This window comes from Bremia lactucae, assembly GCF_004359215.1.
Source record: "Bremia lactucae strain SF5 chromosome Unknown BlacSF5_NotPlaced_9_SHOA01000002.1_551695bp, whole genome shotgun sequence".
Classification (NCBI taxonomy): Eukaryota; Oomycota; class Peronosporomycetes; order Peronosporales; family Peronosporaceae; genus Bremia; species Bremia lactucae.
This window is the reverse complement of record NW_027152021.1, coordinates 328655-337853: the sequence shown is the minus strand read 5'-3', so window position 1 is coordinate 337853 and position 9199 is coordinate 328655. Positions and strand designations below refer to the sequence as shown.

Genomic DNA, 9199 nt, shown 5'->3' with positions numbered 1-9199 from the left:
TCCGCAACGGATATAGCTTCTTCAAGCGTATCCAAATCCAAGCGGAACAGGTGAGTCTTTGCGGGACCATCCATAAGACCTTGCATGAACACCGTAACCAACGTGTTTTCATGAACTGGGTTATTAGTTATACAACGCGCTAAGAGTCGTTTGTGCTGGGCATATGCGTGAACATCACGCTTGCCTTGCTTGAGTTTCAAAAGCTCTGAACGAGCTCTGAACTCAGCCCTTGGCGGTTCAAACGTCTGTTTGAGCCGGGCTTTAAAAGCCTCTAGCGACCCAAAGACGTATGGGTCGGCGCAACTTAAGGCCTAGTGCCCAAGTTTTGGCACGACCTGCCAAATTTGACTGAGCGAGTGCGACTTGCATTTGCTCGTCGATGATGTGACGTGCCCTTATGGCATCGTCCAACTCGACAAACCATCTTAAGAGGGAGTCTTCTTCGACTCCCTTATACTTAAAGATTTCAGTTTTTAAGGTTTCGGGACGACGCAAGTGCGCCATCCCAGGTACAGGGGTCTGTTTACCTGCTGTAACCTCAACAGATCTGCGTGTTGAGAGCCTTGCTGATAAAGCAAGGCTACCTTCTCCTTCACCTCGTCAAGTCATGTTGTATGAACTTGGCGACGGCTGAATGGAGGGCATCTCTGTTTAAACCAGACAGCATGGCCAAGATGCCATCATTCCCTACGGTCGAACTAATTCGTTCGACCGCACTCCTTTATATGTCACTTAGAAAGGAGTAGCTATCACGCGAAACGTGATGCGTATTTCCATTATCATCTAACATGTCCATGTTAGATGATTGGAACTGCGGTCCTTGGACATACTACAAAGTGCTACCAGGTGTAACGGGGCACTGCCGACTTGTACTGCTTCAGTGCAAGTCCACTTTGCACTGCCTCAGTGCGAGTGGTGCCTCATGTCACTTCACGTATACTAGTACGTGCAGAGTAAGTCTTCTCTTTAAAACACTTGCTTTATAGAGGGTTAAAAGAAGAATTTATTAATATAATTAAGTTATTCTTGTCTATCTACATAAAACTAACTTAATTATAAACTAATACAAAACATGTCCTTAAAGTCTTATTTGTCTTTCTCTTCGGGTGCGTCCAGCGCTGACTGGACCGCGGAGAAAGTAGATATAATGGTCTATATCTACCAATGGATAAGCTTTTAGAATATTACCATGTAAAGTAATATTCTCCAAATATTATCTGCCTTATAGATAATATATTAATTAAGAACCTTTAAGTGTTAATTTCATGTAACGATACACCCCGTTACAGCCCCGTTTACAGCCCCGTTACGTGCTTTGTCAGAACGTAGAGTGGAAACTGCGTAACCTTCCGCATGTGTGAATTCCCGAACACTGCTGATCAACTCAGCAGAACTAGGGTATACTTGAGAAGGAGGAGCTCGCATATTAGTATGAGAAAGAGTCGGACCTGAGTTTAAGATAAAAGGTATGTGTCTAGCGGTGAATTGTCTTTCGGAGGGTGGAGTAGCACGAATTTAGGGTGAGGTGATATAATAATATTGGTTTTGGGATTATTTAGGGGGGGGGCATTCCCCTAATAATATCCGCATATGCCGACTTGTTTTAGTGACATCTTACCGGACAATAATTGCTAATATTACGGAAATGAGCGCTGACGTTTTTCGTTTACTGGAATTCAACGGCAGTTGCAGGACACTGGGCGACAACGCATAGCTTAATCCTGATTGTTACCACTTGACCCCATCAATCTCCATAAACATGCAAGAACTCCAATGTGTCGTGCAGAATTACGCATGGGGCAAATTTGGACTTGAGAGTTCTGTTGCGCAGCTACGGGTGCGTTGTCAACGATTTCACCGACCGACCAGCGCACTTTAGATGACCTGATACATAGCATTGCTGATTGCAGGAGGCTGCAGATAAGTCGTTCAAGGTTGATGCTGCCATTCCATATGCGGAGCTGTGGTGAGTTACTGCCGGACACATTTAGAAAAATTATTCTTTACATTTGTTTGTCTATATAGGATGGGAACCCATCCTAATGGCCCATCTAAAGTGCTGCATGAAAATGACGACAACGCTACGCTTTTGAGTGAATGGATTCGGACGTTGCGCGCTGGTGAAACGGACGACTTGCCATTCTTATTCAAGGTCCTGTCCGTCCGTACAGCGCTGTCCATCCAGGCCCATCCAGACAACAAGCTTGCGCGCGAGTTGCATGCCAAATTTCCCCAAATTTATAAGGATCCGAATCATAAGCCTGAGATCGCCATTGCACTCACTCCTTTTGAAGCACTGTAAGCTGTGAAGAAAATCAAAATGTTTGAGGAGTCACTGATCCGTATTTTGCAATTGCAGGTGCCAATTTCGTGAAATAAACGAAATTGTGGCCCACTTGCAGGCTATTCCCGAGTTAAGTGCACTTGTTCCAAAAGACGGTGAGGCACTGCGAAAGATCGGCGCTTGGACAAAGTCTCTAACGAATTTTTAGTTTCTCAGCGACTAGTAATCGAGCAAAATGAAGCCGCGTTGCGCGAGTTTTTCCGCTGCTTCATTCACGCTAAACCAGAGAATATTGTGGCTCAGTTGTGTAGACTGCGCATACGCTATGAGAGCGCACTAGTAGAACTGAATCCTTTAAAGAAGCTTGTTTTGCGATTAGACAAAGAATACCCTGGTGACATCGGCTGTTTCAGTCCATTTTTGCTCAACTACATCACGCTAGAGCCTGGTGAAGCCATGTTCCTTGGGGCAAATGAACCCCACGCGTACTTGTTCGGAGACTGCATCGAGTGCATGACATGCTCGGATAATGTCGTGCGAGCAGGACTAACGCCCAAGTTTGTAGACAAGGAGACACTGCATTCAATGCTGACATACCACACGGGCAAGCCGCGCATATTTAAGGGCGACATCCAGTGCGACGGAGTCACACGGTTGTACAGTTCTCCAGTGCCAGAGTTTGAGGTCGAAGCCATCCAGTTAAAGCCAAACCAACGATATACTTTGTCAACGCGTCGGGGGGACTCCATTGTTATCGTCATTGAGGGTAGCGGCATGACAGAAGGACCTTTTGGATTTACGGATGGTCGAATGGTGTCAAAGGGCCACGTATACTTCCTACCAATGGGCGAATTGCTCAGTATTCAAGGCGGTGAGGATGGAGTTCTACTATTTCGTGCGTCGCCCAACGAAACGCATCGCGGTTGATCGGCATATGGTTAGAATTACAACAACAGGTATTGCTTTAAGCTTTGCATGCAAACAAAATTATACTAGCGCTAACACATCATTTCTTGCCTTTCGCGTGCTAAATTCGTTGCGACATGCATATACAAATTGTCTTGAGTCAACATCAAGCTCTGAGCGACGTTTCGCATAACCCAATGCACCTCGGCGGGACCTTTTCGGTTACTGTCTTCTTTAAAAGCAAAATGTGCAGTTGCGTCTGAGTCCTTAATAGCAAATACCTCGCCGGTCATCAGTCGATGTAGCGATTTTTGCTCCTCTTGTTCATTCAAAAAATCATCATCGGCATACTCAATGACTTCAGCGTCAAAATCCTCGTCGCTGTATTGCGTTCCACTCGGATCTAAATTGTCCGACGAGTCGTCGCTGTATTGCGTTCCACTCGGTTCTAAATAGTCCGATGAGTCGTCGCTATAAAAGTTCTCTTCAGCTTCGCATTCACTTAAAGAGGTATCGGCGGAAGCAATATCATCATCGCTGTCAGCATCGAGCTCGAGCTCACGCATCATAGAGCTTTCACTGAGTGAAGGCACCCTAGTGCTTTCTGAAAATGCGTCATTATGTGACACGGTCGATAATTCAAGCGTGTCTTCATTGTTTTCCAGGCTGGCTATTCGTAAAGCAGTCGGATTCGACCAGTTCGTGTCGATCGCATTGCTTGGCATATTATGCTCCCTACCTCGCAAGCTTGTAGGTGAGCAGACTACACGAATGGGCATGCAACCACTCTTGCTTTTTATAGAGCCATAGTAAATCTGCAAACTGTCGAGACACTCCTCGCTGTACTCATTTTGAAAGTTCGGATTCATGAGCTCCTCGGGCTCACCCTGAAAACACAACTTAATATCATCACCATCTTGATTCAATGTGGAAAAAGCTCTATCATTCGCTATGTCTATGTTTTTTATATTTCCCCATGCGACCAATTGCTCGTGCTTTTCGGTTCGTCGATCTTGTGATCGCATTGGGGATAACAAAGAACAAGAAAGCGTTGCATTCACCTCTTCAACAGCGGTCGTCAACTCCTTCACTGACTGTAACTTTGCCTCTGGCGATAGAACCAAAGGTTCTGGTGTCGTGCTTCGTTCCGGTAAACGAAAGCTTGATTGGTACTCGTCAGCAGTAGCCAAGTCAAGCTCGTTATATCTGTCTGGGCCGGCAGCTTCTTCGTTAGGAGATTTAATTGGCATCCACTGAATTGGAGCTACAGAAGCTGCCCGAGAAGTTGTAGATGGAGCTACAAGGCGCGTTTTTCTTTTCTCAACGGATGAGCGACGAGCTAACATATTCTTTGAGTTCAAACGACGTCGACCAGTCTCAGAAGCTGAATTGTGTTGTGGCCTTCGTGCCTCGAAAGTAAGAGCTCGGACTCTAAAAGAGCCACCAGAAGCTATGAGTCCTTGCATATGGCGACGAATGTATGGAATCGCAAAGATATCCTCCATACTGGGCCTTCGCTCTGGATTTTTGTCAAGCAATATGCGGAGTAAATTAGATACTTCCGCATCATAGTGAGGGGGGACTGGAGCAAAGTCTTGCTGTACAATTTTAAGGATGAGCATCAGAATGTTTGGTGCGTCAAAGGCGTGACGCAAAGACAGCATTTCGTAGAGAACACAGCCTAACGACCAGACGTCACTCGCGTAAGAGTAAGGCTTGCTCTCACAGACCTCTGGACTCATATAATATGGCGTTCCCACTACGGTTTTAGCTTGATCTAGCGTCGAATCGAGGGTCTTGGCAATGCCAAAGTCGCCAAGTTTGACCACATTTTCTGTGGTCAAAAACACATTGTTGGTCTTAAGGTCTCGATGCAACACGCGTTGGCCGTGAAGATATCTTATGGCCATGGCCATTTGCACAAACCAATCCAGCACCTGAGTTATAGGAAAATAGCCTCTCGGATCGGCAGGGTCGCTGTCTGGTCCGGTAATCTGTTCCCGCAACTTTTGCTGCTCCTTAATCTTACGTGACAAGTCACCACCGTCGCAGTAAGCCATGACAATATGCAGCACGTCGTCAACTACAAAATTTTCCATGTATTCGACCACGTTCGGATGCTTCAGTTTAGCCAAAAAGTCCACCTCGCGGAACGACTGGTCCTTCTCCTTGGCTGAGAGAAGCTCCATAGGAATTTTCTTGACCACAAATCGATCTGGCATACCATTAGGCCGTCGTGCTCGGACCAGATGCGCCGACCCATAGCTACCGCGGCCAATGCACTTAATCTCCTCGAAGCGGTCCATGGGTACTCCTTAAGATTGTAAACAGAAAAATCAACCAGCTTTTTGGCTGACTACAAGATTCGAAGCGAGCAGGCGTTGTATGGAGCGTTTTGCACTGTGGGATACTCCCAGAAAAAATCGATACGACGAATGTCGCCCGTTTCGTATCTGTAAAGCAATTATATAAGTATTGCTTGAAGGTAGGATGATGGCGTCACTCCTGAAATACCATTTTCGTCGTACCAAAAGTGACAAAGAAAGAGCATTGAAGCAATAATATGTGACGCCAATTTATCATGCATCGTACCTATCTCATATACGATCAAGAAGAAGAACAGGAGAATTTAAACGCTTGTATGCTAGTTGAACTTGAAAATCCGGCAATAGCTGGATAATTTGATGACAGCACCTAGCTTTTTACAAATTAGGTGCTAAGAAAGCTTCAATACTTAGAATCACACAAATTTACCCTCATGTCGAATTTGCACCGAGAATGGGCTAATTCGAGTCATAAATCTAAAGTATGACTTCAAGAAGAATTCAATATCTGTAACTAAGCTAGATTTGCTTTGAGGCAAACTGCTTTGATCTTAAAGCGACGAATTATTTTTTGTTAGCGGCACTTCTCTAATCATAGCGAGCTGCTGATGCAAAAAGCTAATTAATATTCAATTTGACGCCAAAGTATGTCGTCCACATTGAAGGCACTCCAATTTTAATGGCTGAATATCTAGTGCTTGTCACTATGTCCGTGGTCACCACCGTTACGAGCTGCAGCTTCCTCCCTCTCTTTCTGAGTGATCACTATATTCATGCGCGTCAACTGACCTCCGCACAAATTGGTATACAAGGTGAGTTGACAATTAGGACAGAATGGCTGCCATACTAACTATACCTCCTTCTTGTGATGGAGACACTCCATATAATCCTCGACCTGCTTTCCACACTGGCCAGAATACTCAGTGTCCTTCTACTCAGATCAAGTCCCGGATTTGAATAGCATACGACCTGTTAGAGACACATACAGGATCAATATACGCAAAAACATACGCTGCACTGCTCCACGCCCTTCCAGAACTGATAACATCGGCCCTCACGGCCCTTAAACCCAAAGCCCGACGACATGATGTTAAAATTTCTTATTGCCGTCTACCCAATAGGCAATTTTGGCCAATCCATATAAACGCATTAATTACGTCGGATCATTTGACGGTAGTTGCAAATCAAGGGGCAGCCAACCATGCACCGTCGAAACGCTTCCACCATCGCTGCGTTATTGACATTGCTCATCTGCCTTACCTCTGTCGCAGCGGCTGAGAACGGATCATGCTCGTCACACGAGGGGTGCTGCTTGCTCTGCGGCGATGAGCTAGAGCGCTGTTTACGCGGTCCATGCAGCATGCATTGGATTACACGCTCTTTCTTCAGCATTAGCGCGCCCGTTATTGACGTGGGCTTCTGGGATGTCGCTTTCTCCTTTTATGGCACAGTGCCATACCTCGTGCCAGTAGCGATACTGCTCGACTTTATATTTTACTGCCGTAGCTGGACGCGGCTTTTTGCCTTTCTCTTCATTCCGATCGTAGCTTTAATAAATTCCGGCATTCTAGTAACGATTCTCGGTGACTGCAGCGATTGTCCTCGTCCGTGTGGTAGCTGCGTATCCAGCAACGGAATGCCATCGGGGCATGCCACTAATGCTATTGGACTGTTCATGTGGATACTACTTGAGTCGCTGCTGGGCGTTGGTTATCAGTGGAAGATGGTAAAAAAGGTTGCTGTTTGTGTGGGCATCACCCTGCTTCTTATACCTGTGCCATACAGCCGCATTTATCTGGGCGATCACACAAGATTGCAAGTCGTCATTGGATGTATAAATGGCGTCTTGTTTGGACTTTTCTATTTCTTTGTGCTTCGTTACGGAATAGGAAGACGGCTGTCCGTGGCCACGAAGCGCATTAATGAAGGGCGATTTCATTTTCTGCACATGGTTAACGACTTTTACGTGGATCGTAGATACTTGCTCAATTCACAGTTTAATGTTGAAGACCAGCAGTCCGTCTGATCTGATGTTGGCCAAACCTAAACCAATTTTAAGGCGTTTAATGGAACTGGTACTTGCATTTTCACGTATTTAAGTAGATTTTGTGAATGTAATTTTACGTCCAATTTAACAAATAAAAAACTGCAACAATTTACAGTAGGGTGCCGTATATGTCAAATAATCCTCACAACTACAGCCAATGAGGAAGACCTTGAAAAATGCCCGCCAAGCTTCGCAAAAGCTTCCTTTCGCAACAGCCTTGTTAGCTCTATATTTGCAATTTTAAATTGAAGTTAATGACACATGAAAATTAGGAATATAAATTGTTAATTGTCTATGGTGGTTGGATCTTTAAAGGTTTTTGAATTGTAAATATTCTGGTTGAGGGCAAGTGCGTGAACTGTGATAAATTTCTTTGCAGATACTACAATGATGTCTTTCTAACATTAGTACTTGCAGTGATCTTTAACATATTCAAAGGCAGAAGGATCCCGGCGCTGTAGGTCTGCCACGCGGTGTAACCAATGCCGGGGTTTAAACTATCAATTCTTCATTCAAACATTTCGAAGGGCACGCAAAAATAGAGTTTGCTGATGCTGATGCAGCATCTCATACCTATTCTTGATCAGTATCAGCAAATCATCTAAATTTGCAGTTTTTTCTTCTACTTGCTGCAAGAAGTGGATGGTTGAGCCACCAATGCTGATCAAAACACGCAAGTTAGGACTCTGTTTTGATTGGACCTCCTATTTTTGTTTCCAACAGTCCGAGTTCTGTGAACCTTCACTGCAAACCCATTTCCAATGCAATTTTGTTTTGTTGCTTCCGTTGCTTAATCAAGTGTGTTATAACGTGCATCTGGTGGTATAGGAAATCTCACATCTCGATAAAGTCTTTAATCTTAGTGTAGCGAAGCTACCTCTGTAGGCGGGCACGTCGTAATGCGTCCACGCTTGCCATCGCGTCACGGACTTTACGTGTGATGACTTATCGCTCATCCACAAAGCGTTGAGCCTCGCTCACGCTTTTAGCATCAAGCTCGCCTATGATACCGCCAAGAGGTCGGTCATAAGGCGTACTTTTATTGACCACTGCTAAATTGGCAGGGTCACTAGGGCAAGTTTCAGTCTTTGAGATGATACCCTCATGGGTCATCGTCATATTGACGAAGCTATGTCCCTCTTTCGCACCGCGCATAGTGAGGGGCCCTCCCCCACTAAGACTTGGGCTGCGCACAAACGAGACTGGCGTCCGAGGATGGCGCAGTTCGTTAATATAAAACAGTGTCTCACCCGTACTGGCGTGGACACTGTTATTTATAGCAAACTTGACAAAGGGCAATTGCTTGCTCCACTCTTTGGGAGTTGCTATAGTGCGTAAGACATCCGCCACGACCCGATTGGCACGTTCTATTTGGCCATCGGTCTGGGGATGATCTGCGGTCGACATGTAAAGCTTGCTTTCAAGCAGCTCGAACAGATGTCGCCAAAAAACAGATGTAAAACGTGGATCCCGGTCCGATACTATGGACTCGGGCATCCCGTGTAGTCGGTAATTATGATTCAGGAACAAGAGAGCTGCCTCCTTGCCTGTGATCGATGTCTTACATGGTGCCAAATGCACCATCTTGCTCAGTCTGTCTACAAAGACGACTAGCCCTGTCCGACCCTTATGATCGGG

At 45.4% G+C, this 9199-nt stretch overlaps 4 protein-coding genes across 4 annotated transcripts; 2 read left to right on the top strand and 2 right to left on the bottom strand.

Annotated features, from left to right (window-relative positions):
• Window positions 1-1631: 1631 nt before the first annotated feature.
• Window positions 1632-3666, top strand: CCR75_002947 (uncharacterized protein). The gene is made up of 5 exons (XM_067961044.1): window positions 1632-1837; window positions 1911-1966; window positions 2026-2298; window positions 2360-2439; window positions 2493-3666. The coding sequence occupies exons 1-5, from the start codon at window positions 1760-1762 to the stop codon at window positions 3209-3211; spliced, it is 1206 nt and encodes a 401-aa protein (XP_067823624.1). The 5' UTR covers window positions 1632-1759; the 3' UTR covers window positions 3212-3666.
• On the bottom strand, window positions 3283-5496 carry CCR75_002948 (uncharacterized protein; the record flags this gene model as incomplete). Its single annotated transcript, XM_067961045.1, has 1 exon — window positions 3283-5496. The coding sequence occupies one exon, from the start codon at window positions 5494-5496 to the stop codon at window positions 3283-3285; it is 2214 nt and encodes a 737-aa protein (XP_067823615.1).
• Window positions 5497-5970: 474 nt separating this feature from the next.
• Window positions 5971-7675, bottom strand: CCR75_002949 (uncharacterized protein). The gene is made up of 3 exons (XM_067961046.1): window positions 6526-7675; window positions 6371-6445; window positions 5971-6298 (listed from the first exon to the last, which is right to left on the bottom strand). Exons 1-3 carry the CDS (start codon window positions 6598-6600, stop codon window positions 6206-6208), a joined length of 243 nt encoding a protein of 80 aa, XP_067823616.1. The 5' UTR covers window positions 6601-7675; the 3' UTR covers window positions 5971-6205.
• Window positions 6716-7540, top strand: CCR75_002950 (uncharacterized protein; the record flags this gene model as incomplete). Its single annotated transcript, XM_067961047.1, has 1 exon — window positions 6716-7540. The coding sequence occupies one exon, from the start codon at window positions 6716-6718 to the stop codon at window positions 7538-7540; it is 825 nt and encodes a 274-aa protein (XP_067823383.1).
• Window positions 7676-9199: the final 1524 nt, after the last annotated feature.